Source organism: Phoca vitulina, unplaced genomic scaffold (assembly GCF_004348235.1).
Source record: "Phoca vitulina isolate PV1807 unplaced genomic scaffold, GSC_HSeal_1.0 scaffold62, whole genome shotgun sequence".
Taxonomy (NCBI): domain Eukaryota; kingdom Metazoa; phylum Chordata; class Mammalia; order Carnivora; family Phocidae; genus Phoca; species Phoca vitulina.
Genome location: NW_022589765.1, coordinates 7,400,576 through 7,423,074, shown reverse-complemented (window position 1 = coordinate 7,423,074; position 22,499 = coordinate 7,400,576). Strand labels below are relative to the sequence as shown.

Sequence of the window (22,499 nt, the reverse complement as noted above, 5' to 3'; positions counted from 1 at the left end):
GTAAATGGCTTATGGGTGGATGCGTCTTGGAAATCAAAGAGATTCTTGAACACTGTTTCCCAATTCTCTATACTCTGGGATTTCTCTTATGTGATTTGGAAAACCATAGCTATCAGAAATCAAGAGGAGTGGGCTTCCAATTTGGAAGGAGAAAAATACAGAAAAAAGGTAGAGGAGCATCAAAATAGTGACAGTGGCCATCTGTGGATGGTGGGACTCTAAATGACTTTTATTTTCTGTTTTCTATTTTTGGATTAAAAATTCTTCAGTGAACATGCATTGCTTTATAATGACACAAACCATCAAATCTTCTATAACATGCATGCAACCTGTTTATATGAAGTTAGGAAGGCAGTGTATCTTCACTTTTCTTGGGTTACACACTCCTTTGAGATTCTGGAAAGTGCTTGGAGGCTTTTTCCTAGAAAAAAGGATCTAGCGTTTTCCATATAATTTCAGAGTTTCCCATCCTGTCCAAGGATCACTTAAGACCCCAGATTAGGAGGCTGTTTAGGAAAGGAGAAAGGGGCACCCAAGTAGGGGTTGGCTGCCAAGTAAATGTGGAATGCTGTAGAGTTAGATGCGGATTAGCATCAGCATGGGGACATCTGTTTCAGTCCTAGAGCCCTTGCATCAGTCTATGCAAATCACTCAAGACGCCCCTGTGTGAGAGAGGAGATTTCCCTTTGTGAAGCCTCAAGTGTCCTGCCTGTTCTTGTATGGGTCAGAGGGAACTCAACAGGGAGTAAGTGAAAGCCTTGAGGATGGGGCTAAGAGCCCGGCTGAGCCGAGGATTTGTATCCTTATAAATGAAGTCCCTGAGCTCCCAGTCAGGATTTTCTCCAGCAGCAGCAAAGAAAAAAGAAGCAGGGCGTTTGATCCGGGGCTGGGGAGTGGCCCTGGACAGTTTTTTCCGAATGACAAGGGGTTAGTGAGGGGGCTGTTGGCCATGGGGTCCAGGCTGAATCGAAAATGAAAGCAAGACAGGAATGCGCTGTCGTATGGAGAGGATGGGCAAGGGTTATGCTAGCCTAGTTGAAGAATGTACTGGGGGAGAAGGTCGAGAGAGTCTTTCCTGGGAAGGACCTAGTTTTGTCATTATGACGGTGGTTCTGCCACCTGCTATAGGTAGAGGTCTGTGGGGACAAGGCAGTTGCTTTTTTTTTTTTTAAGATTTTATTTATTTGACAGAGAGAGACACAGTGAGAGAAGGAACACAAGCAGGGGGAGTGGGAGAGGGAAAAGCAGGCTTCCCGCCGAGCAGGGAGCCAGATGTGGGGCTCGGTCCCAGGACCCCGGGATCACGACCCGAGCCGAAGGCAGACACCTAACGACTGAGCCACCCAGGCGCCCCGACAAGGCTGTTCTAAGGCTAAAGGCTCACCGGTGGCATTTGCACGGGCCGAGGGCTGGCACCGCAGAATGTGGGCACTTAGTTAAGAGGGTATGGGAGTGCTTCTTGCTCTTGCTTCTGGGCACATGTGACAGGGCACGTGTGCACTTTGGATTAGTTTTGGGGTGGGGGGAAGCCAGCAAATATACTGGTGGGCACACTCAGCTCCGCAGAGTAATGAATGGGAGCTCACGGGCGGGGGCGATGGAGAGAGAGAGGTTGTTTAGAAGGAAGTTCGGCAGCGGGGACACTGTTACCAGCACAAATGGCCTTCGACTTGAGTCATCCACTTCAAGGTTTAACTCGAATGCCCAGCCGAAACGATGTTCTCCCTCCTGACCCTGTATATCTCTGGGTAGGAGTGCCTGGTTCATCTACGACGCTGTGCATTTAGCAAAAGAGAAAGTACAGAGCGATGATTCATGTCGTTGAAGTGTTCAGTAGCGGGGCTCCTTTGGACAGCAACTCAGATGTGTGTATTTCAGTGAGCAGTTTGCAGATTGCGATCGGTCGTCATCTGGAAAACTTGGAAGAAGCAGAAAAGCTTAATGCTGAGGGTCCGAGAGATAGGGCCAGTGGATTTGTGGTTTGCTCCTTCAACCATTCAAGACACACTTTTGGGATGCCGGGAGTAGAGCAGCGATTAAGACAAAGATGAAGCACAGAGCCTTAATTGTAGTGGGGCGAGGAGGTGGCAATGGACAGGCACTGCCCCTTAGCACCTGGAGATAGGACTAGTGGGGAAGGAAATACGGGTGTTAGCTTTGGGTTTGAGGAGGTTTGGGGAGGGTAGCAGTGGGTAGGAGGGAGTGGCCATCCGCGCCTAGAGAGATGGGCATCTTCCTGGAGTCTTGGGGTGGGGTTGGGGGGAGGACTGGCAGAGGGGCAGGATTAACAGAGGTGGGGTAATAGGGCCTATTAGGACACTCGCCCACCCTGGTTGGAGGCTGGGGGTGGAGGCCAGATCTTAGAAGCCTTGCTAAACAGTTTGACTACTTGCTAAACAGCCTTGCTAGACAGCGGGCTACGGTGAAGCCATTGAAGGCCTTTAAACAAAGGAATACTGTGATCCAACTTATGTTTCATCCAAAGTTTAACCATTTTGGATCAGATTAGCCATTGCAAAGGTGTTGGAAACAAAATAAGTGCAGATTGGCAGCTGATTTTTTTTTTCTTCAAAATGAAATGTTCAGGCTGATTTCATCTCTGTCACATGAGAAAGGTGTCAGTATTTCTCTCTCTTTTTAAAGGAAAGTCTCTTCACATACACAGAGCCCTCGCTTTATTTTTCCTCAGTAGTTTTGTACGCAACTCTAATGAGTAGTTTTCCATAATTCAGTGTATTGCTCCTGGAAAATGTAGACAATGGGGCAAATTTTCAGCCTATGCTGTCATTTTATGGATTAATTTCCACTAGCGCTGACCTTCTGGCTTTCAGTGCATAAATATGAGTAAAACATCTGTTCGTGTCATTCCCCTCCTTCAAAACTTCTGCCGGCTCCCCCTCACCTACACCAGGAAACAGTCCAGCTCATTGCCTTGGCATACATGGCCCTTCAAAAACGTGCCTTTCCGGCTCATCTCTGCCATCGCTCCCCATTCTGTGTGTCCCCCAACTCGCTGAACACAGGCTTTTATTCCTCCGTGCTATTACTTACCCTCTCTTCTCTGCCTGTGGTGCCTTTATTCGTTTTGTCTGCCACGGGCATTTTTATTCAGTGCTGGAGGCTGAGCGCCCACGCCGCCTCCTCTCTGAGCTCCCCTCCCCAGTGGAGCTCATCTCTCCCTTACCTGGATCCCCACAGCACCCTGTGGCCCCCATCCTGGCCCTTACCCCATCGTATTTTAACTCTGTTTAGGGCTGTCTTGCCCCCAAGCGCATGAGTTCCTGAAAGACAGGGCCCCCATCTTGCCTGTCTCGGTTTTCTGAGCTTTGTAGCCTGCTGTCTGGACCCTGGTTGATGCTCAGTGACAGTGTAGAACTAAGCTGTGTGTCTTGTATTTCTGTTTATAAGAGTTCCAGAAGAGGGACGCCTGGGTGGCTCAATCAGTTGGGCGGTTGCCTTCGGCTCAGGTCATGATCTCAGGGTCCTGGGATCCCTGGTTGGGCTCCTTGCTCAGTGGGGAGCCTGCTTCTCTCTCTGCCTCTCTCCCTGCTTGTGCTTTCTCTGTGCTCTCTCTCTCTGACAAATAAAAAAATAAAATCTAAAAAAAAAAAAAAAAGAGTTCCAGGAGAGTCCTCAGGGAATGACGGGGCAGCAAGCCTCACTTTTGTAACAGGCCAGTCAGTGGAATCTATGACTAAGGCGTAGGATCCTCAAACATTGACACCTACCCATTCTAGTGAGGAGCCACATGATGTTTGTGTACTGGGAGCTCATCTCTTACTAAATACTGGAGGGATTTTTTAGATATAAGGAAGTGAAACTGGGTATGTTATTTTTTCCTCTTTTAGCTTTCTTTTTATTTTATTATTTTATTTTTTTTTTTTATTTTAAGTAGGTTCCACACCCCCCACATGGGGCTCGAACTTACAACCTTGAGATCAAGAGCCGCATGCTCTACTGACTGAGCCAGCCAGGTGCCCCTCTCTTTTAGCTTTCTTAATGGCTTTGTTGAGATGTAATTCATATACCATACAACTCACCCATTAAAGTGTGTATTTCAGGATGGGGGTCAGGCAAAATGGGTGAAGGGGAGTGGGAGATACAGGGTTCCAGTTATGGAAAGAATAAGTCACGGGAATAAATGGCACAGTATAGGGAATATAGTCAAAGATATTGTAATAACGTCATATGGTGACAGATGGGAGCTACACTTGTAGTGAGCATAACACAATGTATAAACTTGGCAAATCACTATGTTGTACACCAGAAACTAATGTAACATTGTGTGTCAACTACTCAAAAAAAAAGTGACAAAAAAGGAAAAAAACTATCGATAAGCAAATTTTTTAAAAATGTAAATGCCCAACAATGGGTGAATAATTACATGAGTGATGTAGTAAATATCCAAGACTGAATATTTTGCAGTTATGAAAATTATATTTTTCAATAATTTTAAGTGATGTGGAAAATGCTCAGGCAATAATGTTAAGTGAAAACGTGGGACACAAATTTTACACGAAATAACTATCCCATGCATATGATGGCTCACAACTATTTTTAATACACATAGGAAAAAAACACCTACAAAATTACAAAAAATAGCAGCAGTGGCAAAAAAAAAAAAGTGTATATTCCAAGGCTTTTAGTGTATTCACAGATATGTGCGACCATTACCACAATCAATTCTAGAATATTTTTTATCACCTCAAGGTTATTTACTTAAGACATTCAGAAAACCTTTCATAGGGGTCAACCCCTATGATTCTTACTGTAAATGATATCTCTGGTGACAGAGTTTGTCATAGGGAGGGAATTGGTTTAAAGAAGGAAACAAAGATTATAGATAGGGCAGGCAGGTGTTTTTTGTTTGTTGGTTGGTTTTTTTAGAGGAAGATGTGTAAAAAAGCTGAATATCGAAGGGATCTTTACCTGAGGGATGCTGATGTTGACTTAACACCCTTTCCTAGGAGTTGAGAGAGGCCAAGCTTTGGGAGCTATACTGCAGTGAGATATCCCATAAGGCTGGATAATGTGGACAGGAAAGTGAGAGATGAATTTCAAGAGCTGGGGAAATAACTGAAACATATAATAGGAGAGTAGGTTCTGAGCTTGATTACACTCAGCTAAAGCAACATGGGAGTGATGGTAGATGGGACACTGAGGACAGTCTGCCCAGGGGATGTTAAGGATGATAGGGCTTTGGCAACCATCTATAGACTCCTTCCTCACCTCACCAAAAGACAGAACCTAGCTAAAGAAGGTGTGCCCGTTTTATCCAAGTGGGTAGATAGGATAAACGTGGATCAGGTCACCATATACTGGAATGTTATGCCAAGCAATGGGGCATCTCCTGACATTTTAAAGATGTAACCTTAAGAAAAATCAAAGGAGCTATCCTTTTATTTACCTGAAATAGCTTTTAGAATATATTATGTCATAAAGTGGTATAGACAGAAAATACTGGTAGGTTCAAAATGGCAGAGAGAATTTCAGTTAATGGATGGATCCAATATGACCGATTTTATGGAAAATGAAAATATTTGGAGGAAGATGCATTTTTGCCCCCTTTCAAGGTTGTTTTTTCAGAATGGGGCCTCTCAGTTTTTGTTACTCCATTATCAGGAGCAAATTAATGGGATGGGTAGACCAATGGCCAGATCCAGAGTCAAAAATGATATGTGGCTGCTTTATAGATTACTGAGATTTTGTAATGAAATAGACTTGCTTTGCTATGTTAAATGACACAAACAGGACCTTTTTTTTTTTTTTAAGATTTTATTTATTTATTTTAGAGCAAGCCTGCGCACGGGAACAGGGGGAGGGGCAGAGGGAGAGAGAATCTCAAGCAGACTCCCTGCTGAGTGCAGAGCCCCAAGTGGGGCTCGATCTCAGGACTCTGAGATCATGACCTGAGCAGAAACCAAGAGTCCGATGCTTAACTGACTAAGCCACCGAGGTGCCCCTGTATATATTATTTTTAGGTTTTTGTGGTTTTTTTAAAGATTTTATTTATTTATTTGACAGAGAGAGCAAGAGAGGGAACACAAGCAGGGGGAGTGGGAGAGGGAGAAGCAGACTCCCCACTGAGCAGGGAGCCAGATGTGGGGCTCAATCCCAGGACCCTGGGATCACGACCCCAGCCGAAGGCAGACGCTTAACCGCTGAGCCACCCAGGCGCCCAGTTTTTGTATTGTTATTGAACATAAGTAATGTAGCTGGCTAAACCTACATACCTATAGAACATCAATGCACTTGACATTTTGTTCTGCTTAAGAATGCAAGGTATGTTATAGTTCTGTTTGTGAAACTCAGGAAAAAGTCAAGGATGTTTCTTTTTTGTTTTAGGTTTGCAGTGGGCACCAAGATCCAAGGCAGGTTATATTATTTGATGGGCACAGAATGAGGATAGTCTAATTTCTCCTTGCATTAATGATTTTTCTGCAATAATTTTGGGTGTCTATATGGGCTTGTTAAACTCTTTGATTTGTTAGAAAGCTATTATGTACAATGAAGACACATTTTTTTTCTTTTTGTGTCAACAGTGGTTTGCTAAAGAACAGAAACAAAATATTCTTTTAGTTTTAAAAAGGTACTTTGCCATTCTCTCAATTTATTCAAGCCTTTCTCTTCATTTTTACCTTTTTGTCTTCTCTTTGAGTCATTTACATGCTTATTAGCACAAAGCGAACACAGAAAGTCAGGAGTGATTGAATTCAAATCAGTTTTCTTACCTGTCAGCCAGCCAGTTGAGTCAAGTTATAATTAGTGGTTAAAATGAAGCTGTGGGGGGGATAGAGTTCATCGAAATTCTGTTTATTCATTTACAGATAATCTAGATGATTTGCATAATATTTGAGTTGGCTGTAATGAAAAACACTTGTTAACGGAGTGAACTAATCATATAGTATATATGCCGACCTGTTTATTTCGTTATTAAAAAATATAAATTCTTCATAGGTTTTTAAAAATAGTTCTTGAGTTTACATGAATAGCTAAATAGACTTGGAAAAGGGAAGTAATTTGACATTTAAAAAGGTTTCCTCCCTGGGGCGCCTGGCTGGCTCAGCGGGGAGAGCACAGGGCGGCGCTTGATCTCGGGTTGTAAGTTCGAGCTCTGTGTTGTATGTCGAGCTTACTTAAAAATAAAGTCTTAAAAAAAGTACAGAAAATAAAAAGGTTTCCTCCCTATGCACAAACTCTAAAGAGGAGAAGAAAATGAGTTTTATTTTTCCTCAGTGTTTTCTGTGTTGGATTTAAATACCTTTAAAATCTCACTTAATAGTAAGTTGTTCTTAAATTAAAGCTGAGATCCGAAAATACATTCTGAAAGTGGTAGCTTTCCTTGTGTGCTGCCATTTTGGCTTGGAAGGCATACACGTAAGATCAGTCTCTTTGTATTATTCAGCTGGTTATCCCTCACGAACCACAGAAGCTTCTGGCTTTATAGTTCTCACGGCTCTCTCCTAGGTTCTGTGGAGGATACTCAGATGAATTAGATACGGTCCCTTGACAATGTCTTACTGTTGTTGTTGTTGTTGTTTTTGGTAATTTGATTCTTACTCTTTTTTTTTTTAATTTTATTATGTTATGTTAGTCACCATACAATACATCATTAGTTTTTGATGTGGTGATCCACGATCCATTGTTTTCATATAACACCCAGTGCTCCATGCAGTACGTGCCCTCCTTAATACCCATCACCGGGCTAACCCATCCCCCCTCCCCCGTCCCCTCTAAAACCCTGTTTGTTTCTCAGAGTCCATAGTTTCTCATGGTTCATCTCTCCCTCCAATTCCCCCCTCCATTTTTCCCTTCCTTCTCCTAATGTCTCTAACACCATTCACAAAGATAAACTCAAAGTGGATGAAAGACCTCAGTGTGAGACAGGAATCCATCAAAATCCTAGAGGAGAACATAGGCAGTACCCTCTTTGACATCGGCCACAGCAACTTCTTTCAAGATACATCTCCAAAAGCTAGTGAAACAAAAGCAAAAATGAACCTTTGGGACTTCATCAAGATAAAAAGCTTTTGCACAGCAAAGGAAACAGTCAACAAAACAAAGAGGCAACCCACAGAATGGGAGAAGATATTTGCAAATGACACTACAGATAAAGGGCTGGTATCTAAGATCTATAAAGAACTTCTCAAACTCAACACCCAAAAAACAAATAATCAAGTCAAAAAGTGGGCAGAAGATATGAACAGACACTTCTCCAAAGAAGACATACAAATGGCTAACAGACACATGAAAAAATGTTCATCATCATTAGCCATCAGGGATATCCAAATCAAAACCACATTAAGATATCACCTTACACCAGTTAGAATGGCAAAAATGGACAGGGAAAGAAACAACAAATGTTGGAGAGGTTGTGGAGAAAGGGGATCCCTCTTACACTGTTGGTGGGAATGCAAGTTGGTACAGCCACTTTGGAAAACAGTGTGGAGGTTCCTCAAAAATTTAAAAATAGAAGTACCCTATGACCCAGCAATTGCACTCCTGGGTATTTACCCCAAAGACACAGATGTAGTGAAAAGAAGGGCCATATGCACCCCAATGTTCATAGCAGCAATGTCCGCAATAGCCAAACTGTGGACAGAGCCGGGATGCCCTTCAACAGATGAATGGATAAAGAAGATGTGATCCATATATACAATGGAATATTACTCAGCCATCAGAAAGGGTGAATACCCAACTTTTACATCAACATGGATGGGACTGGAGGAGATTATGCTAAGTGAAATAAGTCAAGCAGAGAAAGTCAATTATCATATGGTTTCACTCTTTTGTGGAACATAAGGAATAGCATGATTCTTACTCTCTTGAAGTCGAACGTGCCAACTCCTTTCTCCGAAGTAAAAGACCCAAGGTGCTAATTCCTACTCATTGATGGCAAATGCTAAATTGGAAGCAACAGCTCAGAAATGCAAAACTCCTTATCCAATTACATTGCTAGCTCTCCAAGCCAGTCATGCTCAGCATCATCAGGGCAATGAGAAGGCAAGATCTCACTTTGGTAACAATGATAACGTAGTTTGAGTAAGCTTTGGCAAATCCTAAAATGCACAGTCTGTCCGAGGAAGCAAAATGTAGTGGGGGAATGTTTTGTTTTTGTTAAGTTTGGTGCACAGAGGTTTATGTGTGTCATGGTTAAGACTGGTTCTGGGGGCCCCTGGGTGGCTCAGTCGGTGAAGTGTCTGCCTCGGGCTCAGGTCATGATCCCAGGGTCCTGGGATTGAGCCCCACATGGGCTCCCTGCTAAGCGGGGAGGCTGCTTCTCCCTCCCCCTCTGCCTCTCCCCCTGCTTGTGTGCTCTCTTCCTCTCAAATAAGTAAATAAATAAAATCTTAAGGAAAAAAAGAAGACTTTTTCTGGGCTCCATTGGATAATAGGTTTGTATCCTGTTTCACTAATGTGTGACACTGGACCTGCCTGAGCCCCAATTTCCTCATCTGTAAAATGGGCATAATAAAAGACCCTCCCTTGCAGGGTTTTGGAAAGAATCCAATGAGATAACAAGATACAAAAGGCTAGACTTGGTATATGGTCATGCTCAGTGTAAGTGGTAGAGAACGTACAAGGCACAGTTCCCCCCGCCCCAGGTGTTTATGATCTTGCTGAGGAGACAAATACGCAAAGCACCCACAAAGCAGTTGTGTGCTATATGTGAGTAAATGCCACCAGTGGTTGGTAAAGACCGTCAGAGCTGTAGGCGAGAGAGGCTGGAGGTTGGGCTGTCGGAGGAATCACATGAGCCAAGGTGTGGATTAGGAATAAGCATGACGCGATGGTCTCATGAAAAGTAAAACAGTTTTCCCTTCGCTGTTTGCTTTAAGAAAGGTTGATGTCTTGAATGCAATTTGTATGTGGGTTTTTTTGTGCCAAGATTTGCCCTGAAAAACAATCTTTATGAAAATATGTTCATGTCTGTTTTGCCAAGTTGGGTTGTACTAACTGGGAAGATGCCCATCCCTCCCCCAGCATCGTGGTCAGATTCTATTAATTCAAAGCTTCTTCCGTCCTTGGGAGTTCCTTTTGGGAAAGAGGGGAAGAAATGAACTGGTGAAAGGTAATCATGGGATTTGGAAAAGAGAAGGTCATAAAAAAGTCAAATGCTCTTTATTCGAGCCTTATGAACACATTTCTTATCAATGGGGTTCTTTTGTTCGGTGCCTTGTGGGGCCCTCTCGAAATCCCTAGTCTACAGTGGTGGCGCATCTGTCACTTCTCTTCATCCTCATGTGCCACTGTTGACAGTTACCTACTCTCTGATCTTACAGTTTATCAACAAAAGTAGAAGACAAGATGAAATGGTCAGAGACCGCATATACCCATATAGGGAAATTTTTCTGATTGACACGAATGTGAATGTACAGGCTTGCGCACTTGAGTGTGCAAAAAACACTTGCACGGTCACTTTGTTGGAAGATGTGGCTGTCAGAGGGTGTGACGGATGCAGGGATGCCAGGTGGGGTTGCAGTTACAATAGCGTCTGGGATCCACTTGAATGTCTTGGGTCTATCTACCTCCCCCATTAAATGGTGAACTTGTCAAGGGCAGGGTCTGGTTCTCTTTCATTTCTGCATTACCAGGTGCTGGCATGGGGCCTCGCCCTTGGCAGGGACTCGAGAGAGGTGCCGCAGAGCAAACTCACTTTGTTTTTGGCGTTGCTGGAAGTTGCACACCCCCGGGGGCCATTTTGAGTGCCAGGTGGTATTTTAAGATACTCTCCGTGGAGCCCGCACTCTACACTCCGCTACACCTGTCTGAAACCAAAGGGGAGCTGCGGGTCTTGGAGAGGGGGTCTGGAGACATGCCGGAGGGAGGGAGATGGGAGGAACACTAGGAAGGAAAGACTCACTGCGTGTGACCCCCTCTCTTGGAGTATGTTACTTCTTTCCTAAGATTGTTGTTGTTTTCAACAATATGGTCTGATGCCATTGAAACAGTAGTCCGATAATAATGTGGGGGAAATGGGCTTCTGACTTTCGGGCTAAGTCATTCTATTTCCTCAACCAGTCGTTGCCATGCTCCCTCTTGCACTGAAACTTACCCTGCAGAGGGGGGTGGTCGTGGTGGTAGAGGTGTTTGAATTAGCCCTTGCTCTGCTGCCAAGCTTGCCGCCTGCTTTGTGGTCTCCCTCCCCGTGCGCTACCGGAGGGACTCTGAAGCCGGGGTTCACTTTAGACTTGCAGAAGAGACATTCTTAGAATTCTTTTCTTTTTCTTTTTTTTTAAAGATTTTATTTATTTGACAGAGCACAAGCAGAGGGAGAGAGAGGGAGAAGCAGGCTCCCCGTGGGGCAGGGAGCCCGATGCGGGACTCGATCCCAGGACCCCGGGATCATGACCTGGGCAGAAGGCAGCTGCTTAACTGACTGAGCCACCCAGGCGCCCCGAGACATTCTTAGAATTCTTAAGGAGAACTAGTTTCTAAAGTAAAAGATTTACCAGTAAACTAATGACCTTTGATGTAATATCTAAGCAGAAGAAAGCCAGGCTGATTTCAGAGAAATATCATGTGATCATTATTGCTTTTTAAGTACAGTGGAAATTACCTGGTTAAGTTTCTTTTTTTTTTTTTTTTTTAAAGAATTTTATTTATTTATTTGACAGAGAGAGACACAGCAAGAGAGGGAACACAAGCAGGGGGAGTGGGAGAGGGAGAAGCAGGCTTCCCGACGAGCAGGGAGCCCGATGTGGGGCTCGATCCCAGGACCCTGAGATCATGACCTGAGCCGAAGGCAGACGCTTAACGACTGAGCCACCCAGGTGCCCCTACCTGGTTAAGTTTCTAATGATAATATAAATAGGCTTGCCAGTAATGTGAGCTTTTTTTTTTTAAGATTTTATTTATTTATTTGACAGAGAGAGACACAGCGAGAGAGGGAACACAAGCAGGGGGAGTGGGAGAGGGAGAAGCAGGCTTCCCGTGGAGAAGGGAGCCTGATGCAGGGCTCGATCCCAGGACCCTGGGATCATGACCTGAGCTGAAGGCAGACGCTTAACGACTGAGCCACCAGGCGCCCCTTAATGTGAGCTTTTAAATACACGAGTGGTTGTGTTTACAGAGAACAAACTGGTGGTTGCCGGAGGGGAGGCGGCGGGGGGGCGGGGATGGGTGAAACAGGTAAAGGAGATTAAGAAGTACACACTTCCAGTTACGGAATAAATAAGTCTTGGCGATCAAAGGTGCAGCATAGGGAATATAGTCCATGATATTGTAGTAACATTGTGTGGTGACAGATGGTGACTCTTGAGTCATGTATGGAATTGTTGAATCACTGTGTTGTACACCTGAAACTAATAGAACGTTGTATGTTAATTACACTTCAATTAAAAAAAATATATGAGTGCTTGGATGGTTGAAAATATACATGTGCATACATATTTACATATTGTAGGATTACAAGCATGGTTTTATAATTATACATATACAGCTAAAATAATGGAAGATCAGTCCTCTTGTATAGCAGATGTGAAGGAACCACCACAAAATCATAAAATCACTGCTGTCAGTGATTTCCAGTTAGGATCCACCGTTTCCTCTCTTTGGACCAAGTAGACTGTAACCGTATCTGTGCTGATGAATTTCCTTTTTCAATCTCTGCCCTTTCTCTGTGTTAGAAATCAAAGAGCCGTCTCTTTTTTTCCCTCATTTCTTCCCTCTCCATTTCTTCACAGTTCTAGGGTTTATAGCGTGCGAGTCTATTTATATTCGGTTCTAAGTAAGCCTGGAAGTGTCCTGTGTCCCAAACCCATAGTACAAAGATTGATATTTTAAATTTTGTTTTATTGGCGGGGCATCTGACTGGCTTAGTTGGTGGAGCATGCGACTCTTAATCTTGGGGTTGTGAGTTCGAGCCCCACGTCGTGGGTACAGTTTACTTTAAAAAAACACACAGAAAAAAATACATTTATTTCATTAGAGATTAGAAAAATACTGATTTATTTTCCTTTATGGGGGGGTGATATACAGCTTACTGTTTCCATTAATATATTTCAATGAAGAAGAGATTTGATTGGAAGAAAAATACGAAGTATGTGAGAGTGCAGAAGGTATGCCAAAGTCTTGAAGATTGTACGTGAATAAGTTGAGTTTGGAAAACACTGCTAAAAAGAGAATCAGGAGTTGGGATACCTGGATTTGAACCCTGGTTCTGCTACTAGATGTGGACAGCTGAGCTTCATCAAGCCTCTGAGCCTGTTTCTTCATGTAGGAAGTTGAAATGATGGCGTTTTCCTTGCCTATTTGGCAGGTTGTGGTAAGACACAGGTAGAATGTATATTGAAAGTGTTTTCTGAAGACTGCAAAGTGATCTTCAAGTGAAACGATAAAATAAAAAATTAATAATGTTACCAGCAAGTTATTTCAAGAGAGCTTCTGAATCCGTGAGCAAGAACGTTCAAAGACAAACCGTTTGGGGCTTTTTTCTTTCTTTCTTTTTTTTTTTCCTTTATGGTAAAAACTGAGTAGGTTCCAAATTTAGGTTGACGGTTTTCCTGTCACTACTTACGAGGAGAAGGCAGAAACATATGCTTGCTTCTCTCCAGATTGTAGAAGAGCTTTTGCCTTTTACTGAACGCTGCTACAGAACCTCTATAACTATTGTTTGAATGTTTATAAAGTACCGTTTGGTATCACACAGTTTTCTTGAGTTAGGAAAAAGCACCTTCTCTGGCCAGTCAGGGCACAAAGTGGCAGGAAGGAAAAATTGTGAACCTGGGAGAGAGACCCTTTTTGTGTGTGAGGGAAGCTTTATTAAGGGAAACGCTGTGAGTCTCGTAATCCAGGGGTAAAGCTGAATAGCAAAGTTAGACAAGGGATATGTTCTAGACCACAGGGCAAAGCCACCATGAAATTGTGGTAATTCTAAGCGTCAAAGGTTTTCCTTGTCTCTGATGCCCAGAGAGTTGCCACTGAATTCTACTGGAAGAGAAACTTAGGGTGTGGTTGTTTGGGGGCTGATTCCTAATGTAGCCTCTCTCCTCCACATCCAGTTTGAACTGTGCTTTTAAAAAGCCTTGTGAGGCCTGGGATTGGAGGTGGCTGGGTGGGGGGAGGGTGAGTCCTTCCTCTTTTTCTTCTGAAGCAGATGAAGCCTGATTCACAGGCCTAGATCTGCCATTAGGGTAAGTTTTGTGGGACTCGGAACAGCCACCCCAAATTTTTCTACAATCGAGCTACCCCTGACAAAGGAAATAGGAGTGAAGACCCAGAGCACCTAGTTTATTTTTCTTTAAAGATGTTTCTTTATTTATTTGACAGAGAGAGAGAGTGAGCACACACAAGCAGGGGGAGCAGTAGGTGGAGGGAGAGGAAGAAGCAGACTCAGGGAGCCTGATGTGGGGCTCGATCCCAGGACCCTGAGATCATGACCTGAGCCGAAGGCAGAAGCTTCACTGACTGAGCCACCCTGGCACCCCCAGAATGCTTAGTTTAGTCAGCTTTAAATGAAAAGTGAAACCTTGTTTTCTAGAACATGAATATAGGGCCTTCAAAACAGAGAGAGAGCTGAGGGTTTGTTTTTTAGAAGGCCTATTTTCTACTGTATGTTTAAACAAGTGATTCATTTGGACATATGCTTTTTTTCAGATTAATTTGACAACTACATTAGGAAGCTGAAGGAAGATTTTTTTTTCTTTTTCAAAGTTACTTGGAGCAGGTACTTTTGAAATTATTGTACAGAGAGATTAACAGATGCTAATTCAACAGGTTAAACATTGAAATTTGAGGACTGTTTTTGCAATCTGTATTGAGAGGATAGTTGGCACCAAAAGCAAGACTTGGGAATTATTTTCAGTGCCTAAGGCTTGCCTTCTTAGATGGGGCTTTATTCACTTCTCTGAGCAATTGATCAGAGACTCAGAATGTTAGACAGGAAGAGGCAGTCAGTTTCCTTGCACTTGGCTCCATGAAAACATGGTAGATATAGGACAAGGGGCCCAAATTTTACTATCAGAAAACCTCTGAGTTCCCCAAATAGGAATTGTTTCTTCTGTTTCAACTCATTTTGCACTAGTATTCACAGACATGATAGGGGATGATCAGCTGGATTTGATCTTATGGGTCTACAATTTCAAATTTAAGACTTGAAATGAAGTATATCTTCTTAGGATCTCCTCCCCCCCCGCAAGGTTTACTGAGGTATAATTGAAGAATGAAAATTGTACATATTTAAAGTGTACACTGTGATAATTGAATATATGTATACATTGTGAAATGGCTATCACAGTCAAGTTAATGAATACATTTATCACCTCACATGCTTTATTTTTTTGATGAGAATGCTTAAGCTCTGTTGTCTTAGTAAATTTCAAGTACACAACACAGAATTAGTAACTAGTCACCGTGTTGTGCATTAGATCTCCGGAACTTACTCATCTTATAACTGAAGTTTGTACCTTTTGACCAATCTCTCTGCATTTCCCTCATCTCCCAGCCCAGCAAGCACCACTCTACTTTTTTTAGATTTCACGTATAAATGATACCATACAGTATTTTTTTTTTTTTTTGTCAGAAGAGTACATGAAAACCCAGGTACTCATCACCCGTCTTCAGCTTCAACAATTATCAAGTCTTTGTCCTCCTTTCTGGCCCTACCCCAATGGGAGGTTTTTTGTTTTTTTTTAATTGAAGTATAGTTGACATACAACATATTAGTTTCAAGTGTACAACATAGTGTTTTGACATTTATATACATTAGGAAATGCTCACCATGGTTCGTGTAGTTACCACCTGTTATGAAACAAAGTTATTACAATAGCATTGACTCTATTCCCTGTGCTGTAATTTTCATGCCCTTGAGTTCTTTTATAACTGGAAGTCTGTACCTCTTATTCCCCTTCACCTATTTTACCCATCCCCCCTCCTTCCTCCCCTCTGGCAACCACAGTTTGTTCTCTGTATTTATGAGTTTGTTTTTGTTTTGTTATTTATTTTAAAATTTTATTTATTTGTCAGAGAGAGAGAGACAAGCAGGGGGAGTGGCAGGCAGAGGGAGAAGCAGGCTCCCCACTGAGCAGGGAGCCCGATGTGGGTCTCGATCCCAGGACCCTGGGATCATGACCCGAACTGAAGGCAGGCGCTCAACCAACTGAGCCAACCAGGCGTCCCTGTTTTTGTTTTTTAGATTGCACATGTAAGTGAAATCATATAGTATTTGCCTTTCTGACTTATTTCACTTAGTATCATATACCCTAGGTGCATCCATGTTGTGGCAAGTGGCAAGATTTCATTCTTTTTTTAATGGCTGAGTAATATTCCTGTGTGTGTGTGTGTGTGTGTGATAGAGAGAGAGAGAGAGAGATCTTTATCCATGATACCATGCAGTTTTTGTCTTTCTCTGTCTGGCTTATTTCACTTTAATGCCCTCCAGGTTCATCCATGTTGTTGCAAATGGCAGGATGTCCTTCTTTCTGATGGCTGAATAGTATTTCAATAAATGTACAGACCACATTTTCTTTATCCATTCATCTGTTGAGAGACACTTAATTTTTTTTTCTATATCTTGGCTCTTGTGAATAACATTGCTATCAACATGGGAGTGCAGATATCTCTTTGAGGGACTGATTTTGTTTTCTTTGGCTATATACCCAGAAGTGGGATTGCTGGATCATATGGTAGTTCCATTTTTAATTTCATGAGGAACTTCCATACTGTTTTTTTAGGGTCTTTTAGATTTGTTGAATACTGATGTTTATTGGTTAGGGTAGTTTAATCTTTCTAAGTAATCTTAGAGAGGAAACTCTGACATGCTCTTCAGATATGGAACTAGGATCTAGCTGTGACTTAATTGTGAACCAGGTATAAAAACTGTTCTCGTTTATAGCAGCATTATCTACAATAGCCAAATTATGGAAGCAGGCCAAGTGTCCATCGACAGATGAATGGATAAAGAAGATGGGGTCTGTGTACACAATGGAATATTACTCAGCCATCAAAAAGAACAAAAGCTTGCCATTTGCAACCATATGGATGGAGCTAGAGAGTATTACGCTAAGTGAAATAAGTCAGTCAGAGAAAGACAAATACCATATGATTTCACTCACATGTGGAATTTAAGAAACAAAACAATCGAGCCAAGGGGTAAAAAAGAGAGAGACACACAAACCAAGACATAGACTCTTAACTCTAGAGAACACATGGAGGGGAGGTGGGTGGGGGGGTGGGGGGAAAAAGGGGATGGGGATTAGGAGGACATCACTTATGATGAGTACCAGGTGTTGTATGGAAGTGTTGAACACCTGAAGCTAATATTACACTGTATGTTACCTAACTGGAATTTAAATAAAAACTTAAAAAAACCTGTTCGCAAGGGATTGTGTGGATACGCTATACCGGAGACTGCCTCAAGTACTGTGTACGCAAATGTAATTCTCATTCCATTATGATACTAAGTTTCAGTGTATCTCTTATTTAAGTTTTCTTTATGTTGTTTTTTTAATAAAAATTTTAAGTAATTTTAATTTGATTTAGTAAAACACTGTTATTAGGAAGCATTAATATACAGCCACCTTGGTCTGGAATAGTGTGTTGGAACATAGCTCTGGTTGAATCTGAATATCTCAGAGTTTATCCAACAATTAATGATTGGATGCCCACCACATGCCAAGTGCTGTTCTAGGTGCTGGAGTTGTAACAGTGAACAAATAAAGGGAAATCTCCGCCCTCAGGTAGGAAGAGAGGTAAAGTAGGTGTTATATCACATGGTGATAAGTTCAGTGAAGAAAAAAATGATAGGAAGGTAGGTGGTGGGATCCTCTTCCAAGTTCAATGTCTTGCATATTCGTAGCTTTGGGTATTTCTGAGGGGGGAAAAAACGATACATGAGGTGGAAAGAACTGAGCCTTTGTAGTCACAGACCTAGGTTTGAATTCTAGCTCCGAAGGCAGACAAGTTACTTAGTGTTGAGTTGAGTGCAGAGTTTCCTCATCTGTCAAATGGTGACAAAGATTAAGCCTATTTCTATTCATTCATTCATTCATTCATTCTCACTCTACGGACTGAGCCAGCCAGGCGCCCCAGATCAAGCCTATGTCCGAGGGTGGTTATGAGTATTAAGTGAGAAGATCCAGAGAAAGCATTTGCCACAGTGTCTAGCATACAGAAAGGGCTTGGTAAATGCCCACTCTTGTTACTCTTATTAATAAATCATATCCTGGATTTCTCAGGTGCCGACCTTGCTCCTTGTAACCTTAGCCTCAGGCTGGGGCCCTACTCTCAGTGGCCAGGTCACCCGGCAGTCTGTCAGGGATCCCCTGACTTCGTCACCTAGGACCCCACCCTTTCACGCCCTGCCCAGTGGACCGAGCACCTCCAGCACCCACGTTTGCCCAGCTCTGCCTGCACCAGGCACACGAATGTTGATGCTTTCTCATCTTAGTTACCCAGTGAACAGAGCCAATTCTCTAAAAATCAACTGACAGGGTTCCCAATAGACCACTTTTTGTTTTACCTTACATTTTTGGAAGGCACATGGAAAAGCAGGGTACAGGGCTAACTCTCTAGAACTCTTGGCTTTAGCGGAGAGATCTGTGTGTGTATTTGTATGTGTTTGGCGTCTGCGCTTCTAGTTATGGAGGATGTTTCTCTTGTGAAAGTGTCCCAAGTGCTCACTGCCGTCAACAGTCCTTTCTTTAGTGAAATAAGGTGTCTTTCGCACATGGACAGGAATTTATATCTTATGACTTTGACCGTATTAACTTTGTATTTGTCTCTTATTAAGGAAAAGACCAAAATTGTTGAGCCCTTGGACTATGAGAATGTTATCACCCAAAGGAAAACCCAGATTTACAGCGACCCCCTCAGAGACCTGCTTATGTTTCCAATGGAAGATATCTCTGTGAGTTCACAAGCACTGCTTTAAAGGAAAACATTCACACTTTCCAGGCTAGTTCTTACGGCAAGAATGTTCCCTGTCTTCTAGATCTCGGTGATAAGTCGTCAGCGCAGAACAGTGCAGTCCACTGTACCAGAAGATGCTGAGAAAAGGGCCCAAAGTTTGTTTGTCAAAGAGGTAAGACCCTCAGAGGCAACAGCGGAACATTATTATATTCAAAAAAATATTCTTCCTTTAGTGTAGACAGGAAATAAAATGACTGTAACTTAACGGACCTCCGTGACAAGTCTAGTTGATGTGGTAGAGAGGAGACAGCTTAACTACTGTGACAAATAGCATGGGTTCTTAGTTTCTCTCTTTTGGATTTGACTACTCTCTGAACTTGGAGTTAGAGTGTTCCAAAGTGTGTATGAATTGGGATTTTTTGTTGCCAGTTAGTTTAGGGAGACCATGTTAATCCCCAATGGATGATCCCAGTACCAACATTTTCCAAATGATTTTTAAAAGTCTGTCAGCTTCCTTTACCAGACTTTAAAAAACTGGATATCCGTATACTTGTGTGATATTTCAAATTAAAGATTCCTATTTTCTTTCAGTGTATTAAAACCTATAGCACAGATTGGCATGTGGTAAACTACAAGTATGAAGACTTCTCTGGAGACTTTCGAATGTTGCCATGGTAAGTGTAAAATTCAAGGGAAACCTTTGAGAGGAGAGTTACTCAACGTTTTACCTTTTTCTAACCACTTATAAAGCTTCTCAGTGATAATTTATAATAAAACAAGGCCTTAAGCAGCTGGCTTGTTTGGTAAATGTATTTTGGACAATTGAATATGTTTTCACTTTGTGCATTGAAATTCTTTCGAAAATGTAGGAGTTCGCTTTTTGGCTTTGATGCATCTATATTGACCATAAAATCTTTTAGTTCTGGATAATATAGTGAGCACTTTCCAGTGGTGTCAATGAAAATGCTAGAAGGGGGGCACCTGGGTGGCTCAGGTGATTAAGCGTCTGACTTCAGCTCAGGTCATGATCTCGGGGTCTTGGGATTGAGCCCCACATCGGGCTCCTTGCTCAGCGGGGAGCCTGCTTCTCCCTCTCCCACTCCCCCTGCTCATCTTCTCTCTTTCTCTCTCTCTCTCAAATAAATAAAATCTTAAAAAAAAAAAAAATGCTAGAAGGCACTCGGTTCAATTCGATGACCCCAGACATCCCTTGACAAAAGCACATCTCTTTCAGTTGAGTTGACGGACTGCCGCGAGCACACTGGTCCAGGAGCCAGTTCAAATCTTATTTGTTGAGGTTCAAGTCTTATTTCTGCCAGTTACTGGCTGGATGACCTTGGGCCAGTCACTCAATCTCTCTGAGCTTCCCTGTTATCCCTTTCCCCATCTATAGTCCTACTAACCTCATAGGCTATCATCTGGGAAATGTTTTCGAGAAATAAGACATTGTGTAGCCTCTTGTAGTTTTCAAAGCACTTCCCTAGAAAAGAGTCCTAAAGACATCCTTTAAACTTGAATCCCAAGATGGCTGACCAATCCAAGTTCATACAGCAGACGAATGGAAGAGCCAGAATTACACTGTGTTGCTTTTCCTTCTGAGGAAAGACAAGCTTCTGCCCCCTCTAACAACTCTGGCCCGCATTCTCTGGCAGTTCTGCCCTCCCTGACTGACTATTTGCGCTTAGTTCCAGCTTTGCCGCGGGCCGCACTTGTGGGAGTCCTTATATAAAAGGTACTGTAGGGCGCCTGGGTGGCTCAGTTGGTTAAGCGACTGCCTTCGGCTCAGGTCATGATCCCGGAGTCCCTGGATCGAGTCCCGCATCGGGCTCCCTGCTCGGCAGGGAGTCTGCTTCTCCCTCTGACCCTCCCCCCTCTCATGTGTCCTCTCTCATTCTCTCTCTCTCAAATAAATAAATAAAATCTTTTTTTAAAAAAAAAAAAAGGTACTGTAAGTTTACTCAGAGGGGCAACCCTGAGTTTGGAAAGGAGAAAAGAATTTATCCCCCTCGTGTTTGGCGTTTATCTCGGTTGTAAAAAAGTCTACTCATCTTGCTTTTATTTATTTATTTTTTTGTGTGTTCTCTTCAGTATCTGAGATAATTCTCTTGCCTTTTCAGCAAATCTCTGCGACCAGAAAAGATTCCCAGTCACGTATTTGAGATTGACGAGGACTGTGAGAAAGACGAGGTAAAAGTGGGGGCCACAGTGCTGGTGTCCTCACGGTCGCTTCTGCTGCCAGAGATTTCCTTGAGAAAAGATGAGGGACAGAATGGTTTTCGAGTGATCGGTGGCCGGCTTTCAAGCTAATGCGTGTTTTTTAAGAATCTTAAAAAAATTGTTGCATTTCCAAATGGAGTTTAGGAAAAATCAAGTGAAATGGGCTGTGATTTGTATATAAACATGTTTTCCCACCTGTGGGAGACACCTGTGGGGCTGGTTTTCCCCGCGCTGGGCATGTGGCAGTGGTGAGTCATCTGGAACCCCCTGCATCATGGATCCCTCTTGGGACAGATGGCCTGGATGTCTGTGACATTTTGAGGTGCAGTTTGACGGTTTACTTAATGCAGAAGACTCTCCCAGAAGACAGCCCGTAAGATTCAGTAAATACTGAGTATCTGCTGTGTGCATGGCACAGAGCCTTTCTTTCCCTAGTGAACAATTTCAGGTTTCATCAGGCATCTTTGTGGGGGCGGGGGAGGACTTAATGCTTTAATTAGAAAATGGGGCAGGGCCTAGTTCGTGTCCCCCAAAAGTTTGATTAGATGGCTGGCTGTTTCACTGATGCTTTTTGCCCTATTTCAGGATTCCTCTTCGCTGTGTTCTCAGAAGGGTGGCGTCATAAAACAAGGCTGGTTGCATAAAGCAAATGTAAATAGTACCATCACGGTCACCATGAAGGTAAGAAGTAGTTATTATGTTATTTCGGATATTGTCGTGAGTAACGTGTGTGGAAAAAATACTGCTTTCAAAAAATGTTTACAGGGGCGCCTGGGTGGCTCAGTCGGTTGGGCGTCTGCCTTCGGCTTAGGTCACGGTCCCAGGGTCCTGGGATCGAGCCCCGCATCGGGCTCCCTGCTCAGTGGGGAGTCTGCTTCTCCCTCTCCCTCTGCCCCTTCCTCTGCTTGTGCTCTCTCTCCCTCAAATAAAAAAATTTAAAAAAAAGTTTACAGTGAGCCCTAGCAAAAAAAAAAAAAAGCAAAAAGAAAATCATTACTGAGAGGATTCTCACAGCTGTATAGAATTTAAAAACTCTGCAACCTCAGGATAATTTAGAAGTGTAACTTTTTAAAGAAACGTAATTATTCTGAATCAGGAAGTTTAAAAAGGAGGCTGTCATTCAACTGTACTTCAATTAAAAATAAAAAACTTCAGGAAGGAGGCTGTCAGTTAAATGAAGGTAATGACATTGAAACAAAAGGGCATCACAGGTTCCTATTCCTAAGTGGAGATGAATGTAATGAATAGAAGGATAAGGTAGTCCATTTATTTAGCAACTATTAATTAGGTGCGTATTCCATGCTGGGCACTGAGGGGAAATCTATGGATGTCTAAGATGAGGTCCCTGGCCTCCAGTGGTCTCCAGATGAGATAAGAAACATACCAGATTTACTACCGTACAAAGCTGTGTAGCCTTAGTGCTGTCCGAGAAT

General features: G+C 42.8%; 1 protein-coding gene across 2 annotated transcripts in view; it reads left to right on the top strand.

The window, feature by feature from the left end:
* The window catches only part of DOCK11 (dedicator of cytokinesis 11), a 189,068-nt gene that overhangs the window by 29,520 nt on the left and 137,049 nt on the right, over positions 1–22,499 (top strand). For both annotated transcript variants that reach the window (XM_032391396.1, XM_032391395.1), the window contains exons 2-6: positions 18,731–18,847; positions 18,932–19,021; positions 19,441–19,523; positions 20,967–21,036; positions 21,652–21,747. In XM_032391396.1, coding sequence (XP_032247287.1) covers positions 18,731–18,847; positions 18,932–19,021; positions 19,441–19,523; positions 20,967–21,036; positions 21,652–21,747 — 456 coding nt within the window. The remainder of the gene's footprint in view (positions 1–18,730; positions 18,848–18,931; positions 19,022–19,440; positions 19,524–20,966; positions 21,037–21,651; positions 21,748–22,499) is intronic.